General features: G+C 37.0%; 1 protein-coding gene across 5 annotated transcripts in view; it reads left to right on the forward strand.

Moving 5' to 3' along the window:
• PRRC2C (proline rich coiled-coil 2C) overlaps positions 1-25,403 on the forward strand; it is a 51,593-nt gene that overhangs the window by 24,096 nt on the left and 2,094 nt on the right. The window contains exons 11-26 of one of the 5 annotated variants that reach the window (XM_044000457.1): positions 14-383; positions 847-932; positions 1,954-2,142; positions 2,330-2,581; positions 3,322-3,414; positions 8,159-8,260; positions 12,720-12,921; positions 13,983-14,186; positions 15,376-15,488; positions 16,191-16,327; positions 17,391-17,625; positions 18,952-19,074; positions 20,436-20,654; positions 21,463-21,566; positions 22,648-22,774; positions 23,616-23,852. In XM_044000457.1, coding sequence (XP_043856392.1) covers positions 14-383; positions 847-932; positions 1,954-2,142; positions 2,330-2,581; positions 3,322-3,414; positions 8,159-8,260; positions 12,720-12,921; positions 13,983-14,186; positions 15,376-15,488; positions 16,191-16,327; positions 17,391-17,625; positions 18,952-19,074; positions 20,436-20,654; positions 21,463-21,566; positions 22,648-22,774; positions 23,616-23,852 — 2,793 coding nt within the window. The remainder of the gene's footprint in view (positions 1-13; positions 384-846; positions 933-1,953; positions 2,143-2,329; positions 2,582-3,321; positions 3,415-8,158; positions 8,261-12,719; positions 12,922-13,982; positions 14,187-15,375; positions 15,489-16,190; positions 16,328-17,390; positions 17,626-18,951; positions 19,075-20,435; positions 20,655-21,462; positions 21,567-22,647; positions 22,775-23,615; positions 23,853-25,403) is intronic. The other 4 variants (XM_044000458.1, XM_044000460.1, XM_044000461.1 and 1 more) reach the window with 4 other exon arrangements.

The raw sequence follows: 25,403 nt of genomic DNA on the forward strand, positions 1-25,403 counted from the left end.
CAAATTTTTTAAGGTGTGGAACAAAAAGTCTTCAAATGAAAAGGGAAGAAATCAGAATTCTAAACTTCCTCCAAGATTTGCTAAAAAACAGCAACAGGCTACAGTAGGCCAGCAACCACAAAATGCAACCCCACCTCCAGTGCAGGGTCTGGCACAGGCTCAAGTTCCTGTTCAGGCTCAGCCACCAACAACACCACAGACTCCTAACCAGTCACCACCATCAGTGCAGCCACAAGTCCAAGCAACAAACGCAACCAATGGCACAGACTTTGTAGCAACAGGAAAGTCTATCCAGCATGCACAGTCTCATGGGCCTCTAGGGGCAGAGTTATGGGAAAACAAAGTAGCCCCTACAGCTGTTCTCAATGATATTTCTAAAAAATGTAAGTGTAACCATTTCTTAACTATCCATTTCTTAACTATTGGGGGTTGGACAGGACTGGAACACTATTTCCATACAGCAATGTCAGTGGTTTAAACAGGGAAGGGAGGGGGTTCTAATTGGGAAGGACCTTTTTGTTATTAATTCCTTGTGCGGGATTATGATTCTCTTCATTAGCTAAAGGGAAACAGAGATCACAAATATTTTTCCCCAAGCCCAAAAGTGTATTAACTTGTCATGTGCTAACATCCATTTTGATATAAGTATGGTTTTATGGGCTGACATGTTTAAAATAATAATCTTTGTTTAGGTGTTAAGTTCTTTATTGCAACATTGTATTATAGTGAAACATGTAAATTATTTTAATGAACTGACCTTAAGAAAAGTTAAAGAAATAAACCCTATTAAAAGATGATTTTGATTATTTAAAATTAAAATTCATATTTTCTGGCTTCTGACTTTAGTGGGACCCATTAGTCCACCACAGCCACCTTCAGTCAGTGCATGGAATAAGCCTTTAACATCTTTTGGATCAGCTACATCACCAGAGGTAAAAGTTATTTCAAATAATAAAATGCCATAATATGGTTCAGTCCTATGTTTTTATCCAGGGAAGTACTACTTTTAGATTTTGCCTGTGTGTTTCATTTTAAAATCTTGGATATTGATATTTGTTCTTTCACACACACACACATATATATATATATATATATATATATATATATATGAAGACTGGTATCATAGAAACACTGTGACTAACTCATATCCATCAACCAGCTTTTTAGCTGGAATTTTCCAGTAGATTAAGTTAAACATAAAGAAGTCTAATGTAGATTTTTGGTTAAAATTTCCGTAATAATATAGAAATAGCTTTTTATGTATGCGTAAATCTGATTTAAGCATTCGTTACAGGGTTTCACAGTCGAAGAAAATTGACAAGTTTGAAATCATCATTTCACCTTAGATCACATGTTTATTCTTATTTGCCATGGCAGATCTCACAACATATTTTCATTATGTTCTACAACAGTTTTCCCAGATAGGAAATAATTTGTTCAGGTTCTTAATTGAAATCATTCCTGTGGATTTGGAATCCAGTTTTCTTTCTAGCACAGACTGCTATGCAATCAGAATGTATACTTCTGCCCAGAACAGTTGAATATGACTTCTTTACTTGACAGTAATTGTTCTCTGATCTTGATTCTCACTCACACCAATATGCTGGGAATCAATTGCTAAATCTTTCTACTTTCACAGTTCACACCCTAGTTCAAGCCTTTATTGCCTAATACCTCATTTCTTTCAACAGTCTCATCATTGTCCATTTCTCCCCTCTACAATCCATTCTCAACATGTGGGATCAGTATTTCTAAAGCACAGATCTGACCATGTCACTCCTGCTGCAGAAGAAACTTCAGTGGCTTCCTAGTGCCTTTAAAAATAAACTTCTTTACTTGACATTTTGAGCCTTTCAAGGCTTGGGCTATAATTGCTTGTTGATTGATTGGCAGCTTTGATAACTTCTGTTTCTTTTTTTGGTTTGGTAGCTAATATATTTGTATCTTTTCCAGGGAACAAAGAATGGCCAAGAAAGTAGTGTTGAAATTGGAATTGAAACCATTCAGTTTGGTGCCCCAGCTTCAAATGGCAATGAAAATGAAGTTGTTCCAGTACTTCCTGAAAAGCCTCCTGACAAATTACCTGAACCCAAAGAACAAAGGCAAAAGCAGCCTCGAGCAGGGCCAATCAAAGCCCAGAAGGTGAAAATGTCAATTCTCAATTCTGTAGTTCATTTTATTGCCAAATTTTGGGAAAAATCTAAAAGCTAGCACTTCTTGAAGGTGGAGAGGGGGCTTTAAATTATATACTTGTTAGTATATTCAAAGGAGCGTTTTCATGAATGGCTTTGAACAAAATATTTACTTAACCCCAAAATGTTGTCTTTAGCTTCCAGATTTGAGTCCAGTAGAGAACAAAGAACACAAGCCTGGTCCCATTGGAAAAGAACGTTCTTTAAAAAATAGAAAAGTGAAGGATGTTCAACAGGCAGAGCCTGAAGGACAGGAAAAATCCAACCCACCTTCAGTCAGAAACCCTGATGCTGCTACCACAAAGGAAACCAAAACAGTTACAGAAATGAGTTCTGAAATAGGCACAATGATATCTGTTTCTGCCCCAGAATTTGGTGCTAATACAAAGGTAAGTAAAATTCACGTGGCATGTTTACCTGAAATGACAGAGGTCATAAATACAGCTCATTTTGTATTTAACTCACTTTCTGTACTATCAGTCATTCAACTGGTTTAACACCTACTGCATCCTATTTCCTATTGCTATATCATCTGAAATCAAGACTCAAACCTAAGCCTTTAAATTTACTTTTGTATAAAATCTGTAAAGAATATCTCTATTAGAAGTATGTAATATAGAAAGAGGAATGCAGGGGAAAGTGGCAGCATTTGGTCCTAATGTACCTGATGATTTGTAGATGATTTCTGTGAGGAACTAGTTATTCTATTTGGTCAGCCATATAATTCTACTCCTAAGGGGATCATGGTTAACTTTGAAATGTCTAATGGATTGTATAAAAATATATGTTTATTTTGGTAACCTGTAAGTTTTGTCGCTTCTCCTTGATAGTCTTTTAGCATTCTGACAGTTCTTTACAAAGTTGTCATTCTTTTGAAAATACTAGTTACCGAAGCAGTTACTATTATTTGTTATACTCTTAGAAGGACCATTTTAGACCTTTTGGGTTTCTTGATATAATTGCCTACAGGTAGTTCACTTTAAAATGAATGAGGCTTTATAATTCTTTTTGTTCTGATGTTTCCAAAATTAGCTCTAGTCCTAGAACTAGGATGCATCTTCAGGAAAAGACAGTAATTTAGTTAATTTTTTTTTCAGAATATATTTTTCTATCACTTATTCCCTCACAGGAGTCTGTAACAGACTACACTACACCTTCTTCTTCTCTGCCTAACACTGTGGCTTCTAGTAATACCAAGATGGAAGAGACATTGGTTACTAATGTAAGTAGTTAATTCTGTGTATGGCAGCTTTGGAAACTGTCACATCACACAATTCCCCAATTTTGTTATTCATACATATTCTTGTAATCACAGTGGACAATAGCTGACACTTTCTAGGGAAAAAGGGAAGGAATCCTAACTTGTCTGGGATTATAGATTTTCACAAGAACTTTGCTATAATGTTGCTTTCAAGATACTTGTTGAGTTACCAAGCAGAATAAGCAAAATACTTTTTCTGGTATTCCTAAAAACAAGCTCACAACAAGAACAAACAAGAACAACAAGGTTCTGAGGTACCTATAGCTTAGAGGTTTGCCCATATAGTGGATGTTGACGTGTTTTCCATTGACAGTCATTAAAGACAATCAGATAGGGCAGTTGGTGGTGCAATGGCTAAAGCACCAGCTGGATTCAGGAGGACCCGAGTTCAAATTCAGTCTCAGACACTTGACACTTACTAGTTGTGTGACCCTGGGCAAGTCACTTAACCCTCATTGCCCTCACCCAAAAAAAGAAAAGAAAAAGAAAAAAACAACCATCAGATGAAGGGTTTCTATCAGATAAGCTGACTACTGAAATAGCTTTTCATCTCACATTTGAGGTGGTATTATTATTATTATTATTATTATTATTATTATTATTATTATTATCATGGGTGCTAATTATTGATTACCGAATTATCTGTCTTGATTAAAGCTGAAAAAAAAGGTTATTCATTGCAAGTACCATCTATTACTGGAATAACATAAATCTCATTAATTTTTAAATTAGTAGAAGGGGAGGGAAGATCTAGTAGTGCTAAATCCCCACATTTTATATTCCTGTTGTGAGAGTCAGATGAGATTGTCAGTTTACTATCACATCAGATGAATATTTGATGAATTTAATAGCATCTGTGAAAGTGCTCAAAAATCTTTAGAGCCCTATATTCATAAAGAATTATTAGAGGGGCAGCTAGGGGGCGCAGTGGATAGAGCACCGGCCCTGGAGTCAGGAGTACCTGGGTTCAAACCGGCCTCAGACACTTAACATTTACTAGCTGTGTGACCCTGGGCAAGTCACTTAACCCCAGTTGCCTCACTAAAAAAAAAAAAAGAATTATTAGAGGATCTCAGATTTAGAAGGGACCTCAAAATCCATCTATTTCAACCTATACCCAAACATTCCCTCTTTATTATCATATCCAGTTCCTTTATTATACCTATCCATGACAAGTTGTCATAAAGTATCTGCTTGACAACCTTTAGTAAGGTGAAAACTCTTACATCACAACTCATTTCTCCTTTAGAATAGTTCTTCCTAAGAAGTTTAAGGGGGCATCTAGGCGGCGCAGTGGATAAAGAACCAAGGCCAGCCAGGTGGCACTAGCCCTATATTCAGGAGGACCTGAGTTCAAATCCAGCCTCAGACACTTGACACTTACTAGCCGTGTGACCCTGGGCAAATCACTTAACCCTCATTGCCCTGCAAAAAAAAAAAAGTAGTGGTAGTAGTGGTAGTGGTGGTAGTGGTGGTGGTGGTGGTGGTAGTAGTAGTAGTAGTAGTAGTAGTAGTAGTAGTAGTAGTAGTAGTAGTAGTAGTAGTAGTAGTAGTAGTAGTTGTAGTTGTAGTTGTAGTTGTAGTTGTAGTAGTTGTAGTTGTAGTAGTTGTAGTAGTTGTAGTAGTTGTAGTAGTTGTAGTAGTTGTAGTAGTTGTAGTAGTTGTAGTTGTAGTTGTAGTTGTAGTTGTAGTTGTAGTTGTAGTTGTTTAGGCCCTTCTTGAGCCTAAATCTTCCTGTTAACTCCCAGCCATTACTCTGATTGTGTCCTCTGGGAGACAATTATTATCCCTCTGTCCCTTCATCTTTTTCTGGGTTAAATAAGTCGTCCTGGTTCCTTCAACCAAGTATCATTTTTTTCCCTAATCTTTAAAATATACTTGTCCCTGGGGCAGCTAGGTGGCGCAGTGGATAAAGCACCAGCCCTGGATTCAGAAGTACCTGAGTTCAAATCCGGTCTCAGACACTTGACACTTACTAGCTCTGTGACCCTGGGCAAGTCACTTAACCCTCATTGCCCACAAAAAATATATATATATACTTGTCCCTCCTGTCAGATGCAGACTGACTAGGGAAGAATCACCTCCCTTCTTCTGAACACACTCAGATCTTTTCACAAAAGCTGTTTTCTATCCATGCCTTCCCCAGACTATAGTCTGATTTTATGCAGGCAATTTTTGCAATAAATAGGTTCTGACATTTAATCCCTATTAAATTTTGTTTTCTTAAATTCATTCCATCATTCTTGAATTGGATTATTACTACTAATAATCTAATTCTTAGGAGAATATAATAAAACAGTAAAGAATTTGTCATCAAATAATTCATAGTTCTGGCTAACAATATTAAAACTATATATTTAAATTTGTTTAGATAATAATCCATAATATTTTGGAATTGGGAGTTACTTTAGAGATAATTTTGTCCAATCCCTTCATTTCACAGATAAGGAAATTTAGGTCTATAGAGGCTGATTTGTCCAATGTTGACATAAAGAAGGTTGGGTCAAATTATGGAGTGATTTGAATGCCAGGGAATTTGGGTATCTTTTGACAGAAAAGGTAGAGTTATAAAAGTATAGTATTTGGTCTAAAGTCAACACTTTTTGTGGCAGTGCTAAGACTAGAGCCTGTATCTCATGAAAGTTGTATGAAATGAGTATAAATTTACTGTACACACTGTACAAAGAACTGTGTATGAGTGACTGTCTTAGATGAAATTACTCATTTCAGCACATATTTAATGACTTATAGAAGATCTGTTAATTTGGAAAAAGGGAAAATTTCTAAACTGGTTTAACTTCATTAGTGCATTGCTCAAAACAATAAAGAAGCAATAATATCAGTGAAATTGAATTTGAAAGATCCATTCCACTTTATTCACTGTCTATCTCCAACTACTCCTTCCTCTGTCTTAGGGTAACAATGAGATGTCTAGGGATTCTGCTTGCTTATCAGTGAGAAGAAATGAAATGTTTCATTGATCAACACAAATAGGGAGGTGACATTTAAATATTGGCAGGTGGAATTCCTAGGCTCCATTCCTGCTGCCCCTTTGAATTACTGTCTACACTAGGTGTTATGTTCCTGAAACTGATAAATGAATACATTAAATTATTAAAAGTAGGCATCATTGAGGACTGCCTATAGTTTAAATTGGTTCCAAGCATATAAAGTAACTTGAACTGGGCCAGCAAAATAGTTTGAATTTTGGTGCCTTTTGTATTCAAATATGAAATTTATTTTAAGCTATGATATTTGTATTTTTATGAAGCTTTCTGTTAAACCCTCCTAGAAAAATGAAATAAAGTTTGTGAAATTTTGAGGATATGGATGGTAGAACCTCAGGCTTCTTATTTTAATGATGTCTACATTGCTGCCAATTGGGAGGTGGAATTCAAAGTGTGGTTGCTTGTTAAGCTTACATGTTAATATAAGTTTCCAAGTTTTATGTGAAAATGGCAAGCTCAGGTTTTGGGGAGTATTGTAAATTGTAACCAGGTCAAAATAATGACAGGCTGTACATTGACTTCATGGATTTTATTAAGATTTTTTGACAAATAGAAGTGATGTTGGGATAAGTATTTTTTGGTGGGAACTTAGAGTTTTTTAATACTTTTTTTTATTGGTCTACTACTGTTAAATGCTTTTTGGTCCTGTTTTATCTATAGTTAGAACAAGTGTTCATAGAATTAAGGGTCGCCACATTTTTAAATTTCAGAATTTTAGCATTGGTTTTTGTAGTTAAATGGTCATGAGTGTTTCATTTCAACTAAAATGAAAGAATACACCTGATATTTTGATGAATGTTATGGGATAAAGATTTTGTTTCATGAAATTATTTCTGTATTTTTCTGGGTGGTCCATGCATTAATGTTTTTCTTATAGTTTTGAAATATGGTATCATAACCCTTTCACGAAGCAGTGGTTACCTATGGTTTTTTTCATGCTATCCCCCTCAGCCCACCCAAACTACTAAATTGTCCACCAGAAACAGAATAAAAAAGACCTTGGAGGAGGAAAGGGATGGCAAAGGTGGATACATGTCATTTCCTTATCCCCTTTATTGGGTCGATTTTTATTTCTCAGTATATAAAGGAAAGATTGAATATCATTTCTTGTATCTCTAGACCCTTCTGGTGGGAAATGTAATTAATTTCTGGCAGTGTACTCAATTTCCACTACAACAAAACTATTGGAAGGAACATGGGGCAATCCTGTGAGTTTCACATGTAATAAAATTTGTTTCTGTCTTCACAGTAACTTGATGCATTTATATTTCTGTTTACTGAAACTACTTTTTGAAAGTAATTATAAGAAAATTGGCTGCAAAGACATAACCAGAATTAAATTTTTGCTACAACTTATCCATAATTTTGTGCATGTGCACTCCCATATAAAAATCCACTGGAGCTAGAACATGAATTTTGGGGGGTTTTTGGTTTTGTTTTGGTTCTTTGTTTAAGTGGATGTTGTATCTGTCTGGGGCTAACTTCATCATTGGTTTTCTTATTAAAAGGCAGATAGTATTAGTCTTCCATAGAGTTGTCTAGGATTTTGTGGAATATCTATGGATGTGTAATGAAATTGATCTTTTAAGGTCAAGCCCTAAGAACCTAAATCTTTAGCACCATTTGAGCTTTTTTCTTTAATGGGCCTTTTATAGTAGACTTAGTTAGATTGTGATGTATGTTGCCTGCCTTTTCAGGTGCCCCTGCCCAACACCCTTCCCCTCCCTAAGAGGGAGACTTTACAACAGAGCTCCAGCCTAAGTCCAGCTCCTCCCACTACTTTCAACCTCACCTTTAAGGTATGTACAATGTCCATCTGAGGGTCCTTATCTTTTGCATGCAGGGGGAAGGAAGTTGATGGTGATTCTCTTGGTGCATTTGGAGTCCTTTTTTGGTGTTCAAGAGTAATAAAGCAGAAGAAAGGAAAGGGGGAGAAGATTCAGGCTTCATTTATTCTAGTTTCCATGGCCACTTTTTTAGCAGTGCCCATTTGTCCTCATATTTTGAGTCAGGCTTAGCTTCAGAACTGAAGGAGGATTATAATTTGTGCTATATGTTGCTTAAGATAGGTTCTTTTTAAAAAAAAAATTCTTAATTAGGATTCATTAGGTATGTGCAGCAGAAATGAATAGGGTTCCTTACTGATTTGGTCAGATGGGCAGTGAAAAGGGTGGTCATTACTAGCTGTCTTTCTGTGGTGTTATCATTGGTGTACGTACATTGAATTAAAAAAGTTGCTCAGTTACTTTTTTGTTTGGGGTTTTTTTAAGATAGAGCAGTAGCATATAGATTGAGCTTTTACTAGTTGGTTCTATTATAATTCTTTGAATAAGAATACTCAGACCAGAGAGTGAAGTAAAATAGTTGTGATGCCAGTGCATTCGGGCTTATTTTATTCCTTGTTTCTTAAAGTGATAGCAATATGAATTAGGTTAAAAACTTGTGACAGTGTGATTTGTTAATGCTTTTGGATGATTAGACTGATGACATTGAAAACAGAGTTCTTACCTTAATATCAGCCTGCCTACAGAAAAGAAGCAAACAAGGAATGAAACACTGGACTATATTCCTGTTGTGTTGTCTTCTGGCATTTGGGGTTTTTTTGTTTGCTTGTTTTTTTTTCATCTTTGCAAGAAGTAATGCATAGTAATGCTTCCTAATGCCATTGATGGTCAACAGTGAATCTTTTGGTCATTCTACTTCAAGAAAAGGCCATGATTAAGGAAGCTGTGTGTAGACACAATATGTTTTGAATAATAGACTGCTTTACTGAAGATAAAGGGTATACCTATCTAATACAAATTATACTACATTTTAATACAAATACTACCAAAATTAATTTGCAGTTTTAATACTATGCCAGTTAAATTAGCAAAAGGATACTTTTATAGAACTTGATAAAATATGATACAATTCATTTGGATTCATAGAATATCTAGATTATCAAAGTAATGAAAAGACATGGGGGGAGAAAGAAAAGAAAAGACACAGGAATGAGGGGGAATAGCACTTCAAACCTAAAGCTGCATGCAACACAGGAATCATCAAAACTATCTGGTATTGTTATAACATTGAGGTAGAAAATGGAACAGACTAGACAAGGGAGAATGAGGTAGTAGAACTCAGTAACCCAGTGTTCTATAAGCTGGAAACAGATTATTTAGGAAAGAATTCCTTTTTGATAAAACTACTGGGTTAACTTAAACAATATGGCATAAATTAAGTTTAGAGCAACACCTTACTACATATTCCATAATATATTCTAAATTAGTGCTTGACCTTGAGATTTAAAATCATACTATAAATAAATTAGAAGAGATGCCCAACTCTGGATAAGAGAAATGTTCTTAATCGAAAAAAAAAAGATAGATAACTTTTGATTACATAAGATTGGAAAGCTTTCTGTACAAACATAATTAATGGACCTACAGTAAAAAAAAAAAAAGAATCAGTTAAATGAGAAAAATTCTGTGTCAGTTTTCTCATTATATAAGCACAAAAGCTATTCTTCAGTGGTAAATAAGTGATCTATAAATATGAGCCAAGCTTTCGGGAGGAAAATTGTAAACTATTAGCCATATGAAATGATGCTTCAAATTAACTAAAAATAGAAGTACAGATTAAAATAATCTTTAAAAACATTTTTCCTGGCACAGCAAATTGGAAAAAAAAAACTACAAAAGATTGGGCGTGGCGTGGGGTGGGGAGATAGGTACACTGGTACATTTGGTAGAACTGTAAATCAGTACCACAATTTTAGAAAGCAGTTTGGAATTAATGCTTGTAAGGTAACTGAAATGTTCACACCTTTAATCCAGAGATTACACTACGACTGGGTTTTTTACAAACCCAAGGTCAGTAATGAGAAGAAAGTTGAGTCTACATAATGCTAATGACAGCCTTTTTTGTGTGATATCCAAAAAAAATTAGAAATAAAGTAAGAGGCCCATCATTTAGAGAATGGCTTAAGAAATTGTGGGTCCATGTGCGTAAAGGAATATTACTGTGCTGTAAGAGGTGAATAGCAAAAAGTATGGGGAAATTTACATGATGTTAGAGTTAAGTGAACAGATAAATAAAACCATATACATAATGATTACATCAATGTAAATGGGAAGAACAGCCACAAAAAAAGTCAAAAGTGAATGTGGAAAATTACAGAGAACTGACAAGAACCCAAAAGAAGAGACATGAAAAAATATTCCTACACATACTCTTTTGCAAGGTGCACATTATGCATGTGGAACATTACATATAAATTGTCAGTCTCTCTCTTCTCTCCCCCCCCCCCCCCATGTATTGATCAGTTTTGCTGACTTTTTTTCTTGATAATCTCTTCCTTCTGAGACAGTGGGAGTAATAGAGTGGGAAATTTAGGTAAGAGAAAAACAAAAGGTATCAAATATAATAAAAATAAAATGAACCCTCTATGTACAAGTACTGGTTCTTAGACTTTGTTTCCTTCTTCTCTGGACACATTAGTAATGGTCCTATAATTCTGCAAAGTAAACCTGATAGCAATTTCTCATAAGGAGTATGAGGCTTTTGTATTATATTTTGTAACCCCATAGATTTCTCCCCACCCCCTTATTTTTTATTTGTTCACTTGCTTATGTATTTATTTTTGCGTTTTGGTCCTGCCTCTGATGTGTTTTGCTATCACAGTATCCTCAACTTGTAACTGTCAAACCCCCATTTCTACTTGTTTCCTCTTCCTGCAGAATATTGGTGATTCCCATGGTAACTGATATATGACAGTGTCTTTCTTCACATTTATTTTTGCATTTACCAAACTCATTGTTATCAACTGAACCTGTTTTTCAGAAATGACCTTGCTTCTTTACTTTTGCTTTAGTATACTTTCCTTCTATGCTAAGCTAAAAAGAAATTTAGTATTAAAAGAAGTACCAATTAAAATTAATGAATATCCTGTACCTTTGGCTATGCCTTGTCTTTGCTTATTCTGTATGGTGATTATTTTGGGATCCTTTAATGCCAGGTTTCTAGTTCAATAACTAGTCTATACAGTATTGATAACATCTGATATAAGGATAGTCCAAAGGTCAATTCAATCATCGTGAATATATTACTTGTGCTATTTTGAGCCCTTAATTCATTCAGGTGGCTTTTCAGTTCTTAATCGTCTTGACTAACCACATTTAGTTTATGCTCTACTGTATACAAGGTTAATACAACAGTAAATTATATCTTTCAGCTTTTTAAGGAATAAATACTTTCTCAATAAATACAAATTTACAGGTCTTCATTCTATGCACCAGACGTTTTAATTACGTTGTACTAAAACAAGTAAAAGCTAAATCCAATTTGGAGCTAATTTCTGGGATGGGGAAGAGGAATGGTACTTTTTCTTGAAATAAGATTTTGCATTGATTTCAGCCTTGCCTGTAGACAGCTTTACTCTTATTACCCCATAATATCTCTATTCAAATAACAAATTCCTGGCAGCCATGATAATAGATTATATCCACTTAGGACTTGATGATTACAGAACACTCTTCTGTTATCTTATTTGCTCTTCTTAACAACCTTGTGATGTAGGCATGATGTGTGTTATCCCATTGATGAGACTGGTTTAGAGGGGCTAAATAGTTTCTCCTCTACCACATGTACTAAATAGTGAATCTAAACCTTTTCCACATTTAATAATTTTTCCACCAAATCAAGCCACCTTTTAAAAATATATTTTTATGAGGCAAAATAGGTAATTTTTCTTAGAACTGTAACTCCCATTGGGAATTATTCAAATAAATATAATTGACGTCTGTGGCTTTTTACTCATTTCAACCCTATTACTAAATTAAAGAGAATCATTTTACCTTGAATCTAGAGTCTCTAATAGTATATATTAGATCTCCCTGTTTCCTGCGTTTCAGGCCATTAGGAGTATTAAGTTCAGTTGCTAACGTAGCCACTCTATTTAATGACAATGACGTTGGAACCAGGGAACACATTGCAGCTTTTATGGGGAAGATGACTTCACTGAATCCAGTGGAGGAGCTCTCTTTTTGCCATCTTCCTTTCCCAGGTACTTAAGAACCTGGGTAAATAGTTGTCTTGCTGCTTCTCAAAGCAGATCCCAAAGTTCTTTCCGGATCTATACTAAACAAGATTGGGGTGGGGGGGGGTGAAGTCACATAACGCTGCACAGTGTGTTTGCATATGCTGTGTGTGTTTTCCATTATTTTAATGTATCTTTATATTCTAGAATATTAGTAAAATTATCCCTCTTAATTATAGATGGAGTCTGCACGCAAAGCATGGGAAAACTCCCCAAATGTGAGAGAGAAAGGGTCACCAGCAACTTCCACAGCAGCTCCTATTGCAAGTGGAGGCAGCAGTAGTACCAGTGTACCAAGCACTGGTAATTACAACTCCTTCTCAAGTGCATCAATGCCTCCTATTCCTGTTGCATCTGTCACTCCTACAACTTCATTATCAGGTAGAAGATTCTGTGTTTCGTTTTCATGTAAATTTTTTTCTCCTCGGTTTTGACGCTTTACATAGTAGGGACTCCTGAAGACCTAAAAGAGTTTTGGCATAGTAACTGGTAGGACACTTGAGAAGTTTGTCTGTTCTTTTGTATGAATTGTAGGTTTTAATGAAAATTTTACAAGTTAATGTATTTTCCGTCATGGGCCCCTCATCATAGACTACTTCCTGAGACTGGATCTGTGTGAGGGTGACTGTGGGGTTGGGCCCTACTCCTGTATCAGCACAGCAGCTCCCTCCTGCTGACCTTCCAAACTGTTCTTGGTTAGAAGATGATTTCAGCACATTCTACTGTCCATCATAGACTACTAAATGACAGCTCTGTAAGACTTGAGCATCTAACATAAGCAACTATTTTAGATTGGTCTAGGTGACTCGCACTGGTAGACAATTTCTAATTCATGTGATTTAATCAGAGCCCTTAGATTAAACATGAAAGTTATTTTTACTGCATTTTGACATGTATCCATTTGAAGCATTGCATTTTGTTTTTGTTTTAAAATCAGAAGTAAAGGGATCTTATATAGCTATTGCCACCTGGCAAGTGACCATTTAAACTCCCTCCTGGTTATTGAATCTAGAATTGACTCTGTTAATTTGCTGCCATATATATCCTTCACCATTAAACTTGAAGTTTTGTGATTCCATTCCTTCAACAGGCACTTCTTTAGTAATTATGATATTTATGGGGTAGTTGTCCCTCTACCTTTAAGGTGTTTGTTTCAGTGACAGAGATGAAATTGGAAGCTCTGTTTGAGCCAATTCTTGAAGGTTAATTGCTGTCCAGAAATTTTTTCCTTGTGTTTCATTGAACATTTCAAGTTCAGTCAAGAGTATCATGTTCCATTTCCTCTTGTTGGTCCATGTGGAGAATTATGTGAAAAACCACTTGCCTTAGTTTGTTACTAGATGATTTTATTTTTATGCTTTCTCCAAAGTTTTTGTTTTACTGAGAGTTGTCATTGTAAAATGTACCCTTCGTCCTTGTCCTCCCCCCAATTCTATACCTAGGAGCTGGTACATACACTACCTCTTCTTTGAGTACTAAATCTACAACCACCTCAGACCCTCCCAACATCTGTAAAGTGAAGCCTCAGCAGTTACAGACCAGCAGCCTGCCTTCTGCCAGTCATTTCTCGCAGCTGAGCTGCATGCCTTCCCTTATTGCCCAGCAACAGCAGAGCCCACAAGTCTATGTGTCTCAGTCTGCAGCAGGTAATATTTATAAGACTGAATTTAATCATTAATCATTCTAAGAATTTCCCTTCTAAGAAGGTTTATTCACTAAATGATGCCAGTTTTATCAAACATTGAATTCCAACTTACATAGAGTGCTCTGTTTCTCTTCTTTTCTCCCTCCCTATCCTTCTCTTCCCCCCCCCATCCCCCACCCCCACCCCAATATACACATACACATTCTATATTTTGTATTTTCCACAATACAATTTCTGGCAAGTGACCTGTGGTGGTGATCGTGATAAGCCATCTGCTAATTTATTGCCAATAAAACAAGGAATTCAGGACTCCTAACAATAGGAGATGATCGCATGTATCATTTCTTAGTACATGTTTACCTCATTTTAGAATACAGTAGCATTGAAAATACAACTCTTGAAAGATTTAAAAATATTTTTTCCAAGGATCTCTAATTATTAAGCATATTTTTGAGGATATCATGTTTTCTTATGGTTTTGACTAAAATTTTTTTGTGTGTGTTTTCACTGCCTGCTACTGTGCCTGGTACATAGTAGGTATCTGAAATGCTTATTGATTTTTGTCCTAAAAGGAGTAATTGTGGATTCAGGCAACTTTTTGAATAGTGTCTTTTGCATTTCATAACAAAAAAATGAATTTGTAAATTTAGTTTTTATTTCATATTTTGAAATGAAATCCATCCATAGTATCAAAAATAGTATTATACCATAGTCACTTAATAACTGCTTGTTGATTGTTTAATTGCTTTAAGGACTTGGGATACCTTTTTGAATATTAAATAGTATGGTGCAATCATAAAAATTAGGCTGGAAATCATGAAAACTGAACTAATAGTCCTGGGTGTATCATGGCTTTTGTGACCTTCAACAGATTTAATTGTCTATGTCTCAGGTCCCCCAACAATAAAATGAGATGTAGGACCAGAGAGTTTGTGAGGTCTGTCTGTCTTCCTTTTTTTTTTATGGGGCATTGGGGGTTAAGTGACTTGCCCAGGGTCACACAGCTAGTAAGTGTCAAGTGTCTGAGGTCGGATTTGAACTCAGGTACTCCTGAATCCAGGGCCGGTGCTTTATCCACTGTGCCACCTAGCTGCCCTGTGAGGTCCTTTTTCAATCCTGACATTTTATAAAAGTTATGAAGGAAAAAACTCAAAACTAATTATCTTATATTTTTCCTGGGGACCTTGCAGCACAGATCCCAGCTTTTTATATGGACACAAGTCACTTATTCAACACCCAGCATGCACGCTTGGCTCCAGCATCCTTGGCTCAGCAGCAAGGATTTCAACCAGGACTTTCTCAGGTAATTTGGAATTCATTTTGAGAGGCATGTGCATTTGTTTTACTTTGCTACATTCTCTACTTGGTAGCTAGCATTTAACTATGTTATATCTCTTGATTTTTCTCATTGACTATAGTAGTCTTAGGATAAATATTTTATTTCGCTGAACCCATGAGTGCACTGGTAATCAGGACTCAGATGGTATGCATTACCTATCCTCACCTCTCCCTGTCTTTCATACCTGTGTCCTCAAATAAATCCAATATAGAATCCCTCCTTAAGGGTTTTTTAAAAATATTTTGTAGGTACCAATGAAGTCCTTGGGCTGGCTGCCTGTTAGCCCCCCCCTCACTGTTGCTATATATATTTTTTTAAATAAAATTGTGTTATCTATTAAATGTTTAGTATGTCTTTCTTACTTGCTCACCTCCAAGGGTTTGTGAAGATAGTTTTATGTTCAGAAAAACAATTGAAGTGCAAGTTTCAATCTGATTTTGAATAGTCTTCTTTAGGATTACAGCTGCATTTATAAAATTTGGTTCCAGTTTTAAATGAAGATTTGTATTATAATTTGGTATTTGTCAGACATTTTATTTTTTCATTTGTTGCTGGTTTGCATCTTTTCTTTTAACTAAGCTGATTTTTTCATTTCATGAAAGATTTTGCTTTCATATTTCTGATTTTTGTGTGTGTATTCATACATTTAAGTATGTTTTATTGCAGCCCACTTCAGTTCAGCAGATTCCAATTCCTATCTATGCACCTCTGCAAGGACAACATCAAGCCCAGTTGAGTTTGGGGGCAGGACCTGCTGTTTCACAAGCTCAGGAATTATTTAATTCTCCCCTGCAACCATATAGGTAAATGCATGTTAAAAATTACTTGTAAAATGTTAGACATTATAAATGCAAAATGTCCTTAAAACAACCCTGTGAAGAAGGCAATGCAAGTATTAGATGGAGAAAGTGAGGTTCATTTCTGCAGTTAGAATGTCAGTGCCAGGATTTGAAACTAGACTTCTTAGTCCCAGGTCTATCATTCTTTCTACTGTGTGATGCCTCCTATTCTTTCAGTTATTAGTGGATCACACAGGCTGTGGTTTTCTAGAAGATTTTTGCATATTAGACAATGCAGTCTCCTATGTAGGAATAAAAAGGTTAGGGGGCAGCTAGGTAGCACAGTTAAAGCACCAGCCCTGAATTCAGGAGGACCTGAGTTCAGATCCGGCCTCAGACACTTGACACTTACTGATAGATATTAGAAGCAATATTAAACCCAGAATAATCATAACTTGCATTTGCCATCCTGGGCTTGGATGTTATGGTTGTAATCTAATTTATTGGCCTCTTTTTCTATTATTATATGGATTATTAGGGGGCAGCTAGGTGGCACAATTGATAAAGCAGTGGTCCAGGATTCAGGAGGACCTGAGTTCAAATCCGGCCTCAGACACTGTGTGACCCTGGGCAAGTCACATATCCCTCATTGCCCTGCCCAAAAAAAAACAAAAACAAAAACAAAAAAACCAAATTATATGGATTATTATACTCAATAACCCCTAAAGTTGTCATAACTTTTTTCTTAACCTTTGAAGGTGATGATTATTCTCAATATTGTTCAGGTTCATATTTGGGAAACTAAAGCAAATAGTGTTTTAATTCTGTGACTGTATTATAGGTAAATTTGTTCTTTTAGTACAGTGTTGTCTTTCATCTTCCTTTTCAGTTTATCCTTTACAGTGTTACATTTAGATCTTGATTTTTTGTTTCCTTCTCCCCTTGGACAAAACATTTGTTCTTCTCCACTGTTCTCCCCATTTACCTCATTTTTTATCATTGTGGCAGTCAGTTGAGATAGTAATCCATTTAGGTGAAAAAACGGAATAATACTCATGCAAACATTTTCTCTCCAATGCTGTTATAGGTCTCAACAAGCCTTTATGCAAAGTAGTCTGTCCCAGCCATCACCAGTGGTTCTTTCTGGCACAACCTTACACAATTTTCCAGCGGTACAACACCAGGAACTTGCCAAGGCCCAATCAGGCATTGCCTTTCAACAAACTTCTAATGCTCAGCCCATTCCTATATTGTATGAGCATCAGCTAGGCCAAGCATCAGGGCTAGGAGGTTCCCAGTTGATTGACACACATCTTCTTCAGGTAAGAGTGTGGTCAACATCATCCCTTGAACACAGAATCAAGTCAAGTATTTATTAAGCACCTACCATGTGTCAGGCACTGTTCTATGCACTGGAGATAAAAAGAAAAAAGAATCCCTTAAGGAGCTCACAATCATAATGGGGAAGCAACATGCAAACAATGATATACAAACAAAATATATATAGGATGATAATCAATAGAGGACACTAGCATTACGGAGGAATCTTGTAGAAAGTGGGATTTTAGCTGGGGGCAGAGATGAGGAGGAGAATTCCAGACATAGAGAACTGCTAGAGAAAGACAGAGAAAATGCATAGTCGGAAGATGGACTGTTTAATAAGAGGAACATTAAGGCCAGTGTCACTTGATAGAGTATAAGAAAGAAGGAGAAAGGTATAAAAAGATAGGAATGGGCCAAGTTTCAAAGGACTTTAAAATACGGACTTTTAAATGCTCTGATTTTGTATTTGATCTGGGAGGTAATAGGGAGCCCCTGGAATTGGTGGAATAATTGGGGATGGTGGTATGGTCAAACCTGCCTTTTGAGAAGATCTGGAAAGAGAAGAGACGTGAGGCAGTGATATCAACCATAAGGCTTATTGCAGTAGCCTAGGCATGAGGTGGGGAAGGTAGAATCTGTAGGACATGGCAAAAGTTTGGATAGGGTGGGTGAAAAGGAGTTGTGAAGTCGGGGCTGGTGCCTAGGTTGTCAGCCTGGGTGACTCCTTGGTAATAGAGAACAAGGCCTTGTCAGGACACCCTTCATAGTGGATATTACCTACATGAAGGTAGAAGAGATTGTGAGAGAGGTAAAAAAAAGGTAAGAGGAGAGGCAGTGGAGGTACAAGGTATCAATTGTAGTTGACTCTCTCAAGGAATTTAGCCATGAAGGGGAGGAGCAGTATAACTAGTGGAGACGAAAAGATAGATATGGAGTTTTTGTTTTTTAAAGATGGGGGAGAAGTGGACATGTTTCTATGAAGGAGGGAAACAGCCAGTAAACAGGGAGAGATTAAAGATAAGTGAAGAGAGCAGGGATGATGGAGAGGGCAGTCTGCTGGAAAGACAGAGTGGCATCAGATCGTTTGGGCATCTAGAAGGCTTTGCCTTGGCAAGGAGAAGGACACCACCTACCTCTTCAGTGGGACTAGGTAAATGAGTTGTAGGGCAGCTATCTATAACATGAGATGAGGCAGGAGGAAAGCTCTCTCAGCGAATGGCCTTAATCACTTTTTTGTTTTTAAATAAGACTCTAGGTTCAAATAATAGGGATTTATATCACCTTTTTACAGTTTTCTTCCCTAATTTGTTAAACTCTCCTTCTAGGCAAGAGCAAGTCTCACCCAGGCTTCCAATCTTTATTCTGGACAAGTACAACAGCCTGGTCAGAGCAGTTTCTATAATACTGCTCAGTCGCCCAGTGCTCTCCAGCAGGTAAACTATGGCATGGTAAATTTCCTCAATCTTCTTTTTATTTATTTTTTTCTTTTAATTTTATGTATAAAACTAAGTTGTAAATACTAGAACATGGTATAGTGTGTATAGGGAGGTTTCAGTGGAGCAGAAGACACGGTCAGGTCATGTTACATCCTCTCGGTTTCAGGCAGCTCTCTAATGCTCTTTTAGAGAAGATGCTGGCCTGCCATAGCAGAGAGTTTCCGTATTGAAGGCTTTCCTCTACAAATGAAGTCACAGTTCCATTCCTTATCCCTATCTATTAAATATTTAAAAAAAATAAACTGTCATAGGGACAGGGTTGGGGGTGGGGAGCAGAGATAGGGGGGTAATGTGGTATATGTTAAAGCTGTGTCTCATGGATTTGAGCAAATGTAAGATTAAGTGCACACGTGAGTGCTTCTTGTTTTAAAATGAGAACAGAATGCCCAAAAAAACAAACTTAGGGAGAGGACAGTGGAGGTATACATTCTGCTTCCAGTGTACATTTGAAAAAAATAAAACAAGCATATTGAAATCAAAATATTTCTTGAAACTGTAATTGCCTGGTATTGCTTATTAATTCCTATTTAGAGAAGCTAGGTGGTGCAGTGGATAGAACATTAAGCCCAGAGTCAGAAAAACTCCTTCCTAAGTTCAAATCTGGCTTCAGACACTTTACCCTGTTTGCCTCATTTTCCTCATCTGTGAAATGAGTTGGAGAAGGAAATGGTAAACTATTCCAGTATCTTTGCCGAGAAAAACCCCAAATGGGGTCACAAAGAGTCAGACACAGCTGAAAACAACTGAACAACAACATTTAGGTGATAGTGTTCATAAATACTCTTGTTCCTCACATGAAATTCTGTTTAGAAACAAAAGTGGTTTTTATCCCTTGAAAATGAAATAAGATACACTTGACAAGTCTCATTGTTCTTGATGATGTTTTATTCATTTTTAATGATTTTACAAAGTTGAGATGAAATGCCTATTCAGAAATCTTTGTAAAAACCAAACCTTGCAATGAAAAGTTGCTGCTTATTTAGATCTCAATATTATGTCATCTTATTTTGTTCCTGAAAATAATTTATCCCATTGGTATTTGCCTTCACCCTGTGATGATTGTGAATGGCTCAACTCTATTGCAGTTTCAAAAGTAACATGAGGAAATAAAGACTTGGGAAGCCTGTGTGACAAGAAATCTGTATTTCTGAGTCCATTAACTACATTTATTGAAATCTAGTCCCTAGTTGTTATTTGAATAGATAGTTATGTGGGTTGAATTGAAGTTGCGTGGGTTATAGGTGTAGGTGGGTAACTTTATAAAACGTCTAAGCGTATTGTTGAGTTGTCTCTTCTTGTTTCTCCTCTTCCAGGTAACTGTACCTTTGCCAGCTTCACAGCTTTCCTTACCTAACTTTGGATCTACTGGACAACCTCTAATTGCTTTACCTCAGACATTACAGCCCCCATTACAGCACACCCCACCACAGGCTCAGGCCCAAGGCCTCAGTAGACCCACACAAGTAAACCAGCCTTTCAGAGGATTAATTCCTGCAGGAACTCAGCATAGCATGATTGCAGCTACTGGAAAGGTGAGTGAGAAGAACACTTTATACTGCTTATCCAGCAATTGAGAAGAGCTGTGTTCTACAAAACAAATAGTACAGCCTTCTAATTTTGTGAATCTACCTCTATAGAAGTAATTCTTAATTGTGATCTTTTTTTGTTTGGTTTTGGTTTTTGGTTTTTTGGTGAGGCAATTGGGGTTAAGTGACTTGCCCAGGGTCACACAGCTAGTAAGTGTCGAGTGTCTGAGGCCATATTTGAACTCGGGTCCTCCTGAATCCAGAGCTGGTGCTCTATCCACTGCGCCACCTAGCTGCCCCTTTAATTATCATCTTTAAAGCTTTTTTGTTCCAAGAAATGCAGGACACTTAGCAACTACTTGTCCTTTAAAATTGATTTTCATATCCATTTCACCATCCCTTTCTCTATTACAAGTTAATGAAGTTTTTATGTTATGGTTAAATTTTCTGGGATGAGTACATGAATGAATTCAGCATTGGATTTAGACAGGCTTTGATAGGTACAAATCTGAGCTTATAAATGTTATGTGAAACTACCTTACAGAAGTCTTGTATGTTAATGATTCTTAGAATTTTAGAACTCTAAGGAAACTTGGCTGGGGGTGGGGGGGGGCAGGACAGGACAGGACTCGAGCTACCATTGTGACCTTCAAATTACTTATTCTTCTAAAATGAGCAAGTTAGACTAAGTCACCTCTAATATCCCTTCAGCCCTCAGTCTTTTTTCCTACAATAGGACTTTGAATAAACATCACGTGTAGATCTTGGAATTTCTAAATGTTAAAGTCACTTTCATTCTTGTCTTGTTGTCCAGATGTCAGAAATGGATCTGAAAGCTTTTGGAAGTGGCATTGATGTAAAGCCAGGTACTCCTCCAATTGGCGGTAGAAGCACCACACCAACATCCAGTCCTTTCCGGTAATTGAGAGTTTTCTACTTGTTTATGAAATTTGATAATTCCCTCCACCCCTCATTGTTAATTACTATCTAGTATTTTGTATTAATCATTAGGTTGTGATGCAGTACATTACATTGTATTAGACATAGGAAAATATTAGATATTGCAACTTAATGTCTTAGACATTCCATCCTACTTGAAAAAGGTCTTGGAATTAAAATTTTTCCTGAATTCATTGAATTGACATTGATTCAAAAATAAGTTTATCACTAATTATAAGGACCAAATTTGACCCTGGAAAAGACTTAAGAATGTCCCTTCCTCCCTTCATCCAGAGGCTGGTGTGGTGGGTGTAGAGTATTGTTTATATGTAGACATTGATGAATCAGGTTTTTTACTTGAACTGTTTTTTCTCATCTCTTTCTTTGTTAGAGGAATTGCTTGATGGTTGGTGGTAGAGAGGGGTATATATAAAAATAAATGAAATAGAAAAAACAAAACTCTATTAATTTCATGTTGCATACATATTACCATTACCTGTGTTTTATTGTATTTTTAAAAAATTTAGTTAAATGTTTTCTAATCACATTTTAATCTGGTTCAGACCACACTTGAGTTTTGATGCCTCTGGTCTAGATTATTGTCTTGGGCCATGGAGTGGTTAAATGACTTGCCCCCATAGGTGTCAGAACCAGAACAGTCTTATCCCTGGGCCCAGAATAGACTGTTCAATATACTAAACTGGTAGGCCAGTTCACTTTGATCTTCACACCTCTGAGTTTCAAGTACAACTCCCATCATGTATGTGGAAGTCTGTTATGTCCTTTAAATTAAAAAGTGATCTCCTGATGGAACAGTAATGTTTATGGCAATAAGACTGCCATGGGTATGAATCTCAATTGTAATAACACCTCTGTGGTCCTGGGTGTGTTGTTTTAACTCCTAATCTTGTTTTACCGTCACTAAAATGTGAACAATACACTGCCAAGCCTTACAGGGCAGTTATGAACCTTCAAAATGCTATATAAAATGAGTTACTAATGTTGTAGGGTTATCTGCCAGGGGCAGATGCTGACTAACTGATGGTGGTTTTTTCCCAAGGGCTAGCTCCACAAGTCCCAACAGCCAGTCCAGCAAAATGAACAGCATCGTCTACCAGAAGCAGTTCCAGTCCGCAGCTGCGACTGTGAGGATGACACAGCCATTCCCTGCACAGTTTGCACCCCAGGTGGGCAGACACAGACAGGAGCGTTTCCTTCCACATTCTCACGCTTGTTAATCCTGCCTTGTGTTAATAGATTGAGAAGCCCAAAGTTCTGTGGCAATAGTTCCTCCTCTTAGCAGTGACATTTTACATAAATGCCAGTTAAGAACTTATTTATGGTAGTTGTATCTTCCTAAAAGGAAGGGTTAAAAGCAGTTGGGAGAGCTAAGTCCTTGAAGATTCCCCACACAGCTCTTACAGTACATTTCAGTCCTATATGTGGCCTTGGGAAAAGTTGAATCTAAAATGAAGGGTCCCAGTGCTTGGGGTTTTCTGAACTTTACAGGTTTTCACCTGAAGATTTTTGAATGTCTTCTCCTATATCCGGCTTGGTTGTCCTATAGCATAACTGTCTTGGCTGGGTAGGACAAACCAAAAGTAAATTCTCCCCAAGTAGATTTGGCTTCTGAGAGAGGATGCATGGTTCCTACAGCTGAAGAGCACTTCCCTTGTTTTCATATTGCATTCCATCTAGGTGTATGCTGCACATCTCTCTTTACTAAAGATGTCCTCATTCATAATAGCATCACTATTTTTTCCCCTCTTCAGAATTTGCAGCTGAGATGATAGAGCCCAGCAAAGCACCATAGCGTGGCCTTGGCTCAAGTTTTCTGGGCTAGACTCTTAAGGCATGGCGTGTTTCATCTTGGCCCCTGTTAATGAAACGCTACAGCCCACACATTTCCTTTCAGTGGTACAATGGGCACTAACTAGATTTACTCTGGGATAAGCCAACTTATGATCCAGTTGGCATTTTTTTTTTATAACAGTTCAATGTGTTATGTTGTTTTTTTTTTTCACTCAGATCCTCTCTCAGCCTAACCTGGTCCCTCCATTGGTAAGAGCCCCACATACTAACACCTTCCCAGCACCTGTTCAGAGGCCACCAATGGCACTGGCCAGTCAGATGCCTCCTCCGATGACCACAGGCCTCATGAGCCACCCTCGTTTGCCACATGTGGCCAGGGGTCCTTGTGGATCACTATCTGGAGTCAGAGGTAATCAGGCCCAGGCTGCGTTGAAGGCTGAACAAGACATGAAGGTTAGTACAGTGTTAACAGCTGATAGGGCAAGATTGTGTCTCTTGAACCATGTCTTAAGATGCCTTGGGACCCTTAACATAAATCCAGGCATTTGTTGTCTTAGTGAATTTACCCAAAACTAGCTGCTTTTTTTTTTCCCTTTTTTTTTTTCTTCCATTGCAATTGCAATTGGTAACAAACCAGCATTTTTACACCTGTGGCCAAATAAATTGCTAATGAAATAAAATGAGGAAGATCTGAGTTTAGCCTTAAGGAGCAGTTATACCTTTCGAAGGAAGGACAGAAAATTATTTGGGGGTTACTAAAAAATTCCCCTACTGCCCAGTGAATTAATGATATTACTGATGTCCTGTCAAAATTCCATTTGGATAAAATATCCTACCTAATTAACTTTCTCCTTTCCCTTCAGAGGGGTACAGCTTTTCTGCTACCTTTTCTACGTTAAACTGTTCCTATGCACTCCTCTATACCTGTTCACACATGCACACAGGCACCCATTGTCTTGTCATAGGGTTGAGTTACTTTTAGGTAGAGTTTGGAAAGCACTTTGGGATCCTTCCAGATGAAAATCCATTATAAAAAGACAAGATTTCTTAATAGAAGAATGCCTAGGAGTCTGTGTGGGGACAATTTAGGGTTGTCATGATTATGTTACTGCTCTGCTACCTCTACAGGCAACAGAATCATGTCTATTATCTCCTGTGTCCTTAGACTTGGCTTTAGGGATCTAAGAAATCCTACCATTTCTCCACCTGCGAGGTCGGCAGAAGAGATGCTAACTTTTTTTTCTTTTTTAAAGGAGGTAAAATCATCCATTTTGATGTTTTCCTTTGATGGAGATATGTTCTATTGAGTCACTTCATAGGAATTGTGTTAAATGTTGAGTTCTCTGAGTTTATTAAAGGTTTGTCATCTGTTGTATTTCTGAAAAAGAGCAAATTAAAAGCCCCCCCTAAAAGCAAAAACAGCTCTGACTTGAATCACTTATCTTTTTTTGTAAGGCTCACTTAGTGCTAAAAAAGAATAATATGGATAAGAATTCCCAGAATTCGAGCATAGACATAAAAAGCCCTTGTGATTGGTTTCTGCTGCTAGCTGCTCAGTTCACTTTCATTACTTACATGAGAATAAATGTGCAGTCTCTCCTTGGTAGTATGAAGCTCTGGTACAAACTGCTTTCAGGACCTTGGATGGTAGGTGTTTTTTAACTTACGGTAGTTTTATGATATATATATAACCAACCTATGTTGATTGTATGTGGTTCATTGGTGTCATTTGTGGACTAATTAATGTAAGTATGTTCTTTGGGCTTCATTGCCAGTGAGATGAAATGACCTGTTCTGTCAGTCCAGTAATGAGGTAGTGGTTAAATAATCAATTTCTCTATGCTGTTTCTCCTTCATAGGAGAGTGGTGGGTAAAGGATTCAGCACCAAGACATCTGATTCTAGGTGCTGTTGGGAAAGCTTCAATACCGGTGCTTCCTTATAGTCCAGTTGGTGATAAGACATTGTGCCTCCAAGTTTTCAAGCCAGTCCCTATAGTGATAAG

Source organism: Dromiciops gliroides, chromosome 4, assembly GCF_019393635.1.
Source record: "Dromiciops gliroides isolate mDroGli1 chromosome 4, mDroGli1.pri, whole genome shotgun sequence".
In the NCBI taxonomy this organism is placed as follows: Eukaryota; Metazoa; Chordata; class Mammalia; order Microbiotheria; family Microbiotheriidae; genus Dromiciops; species Dromiciops gliroides.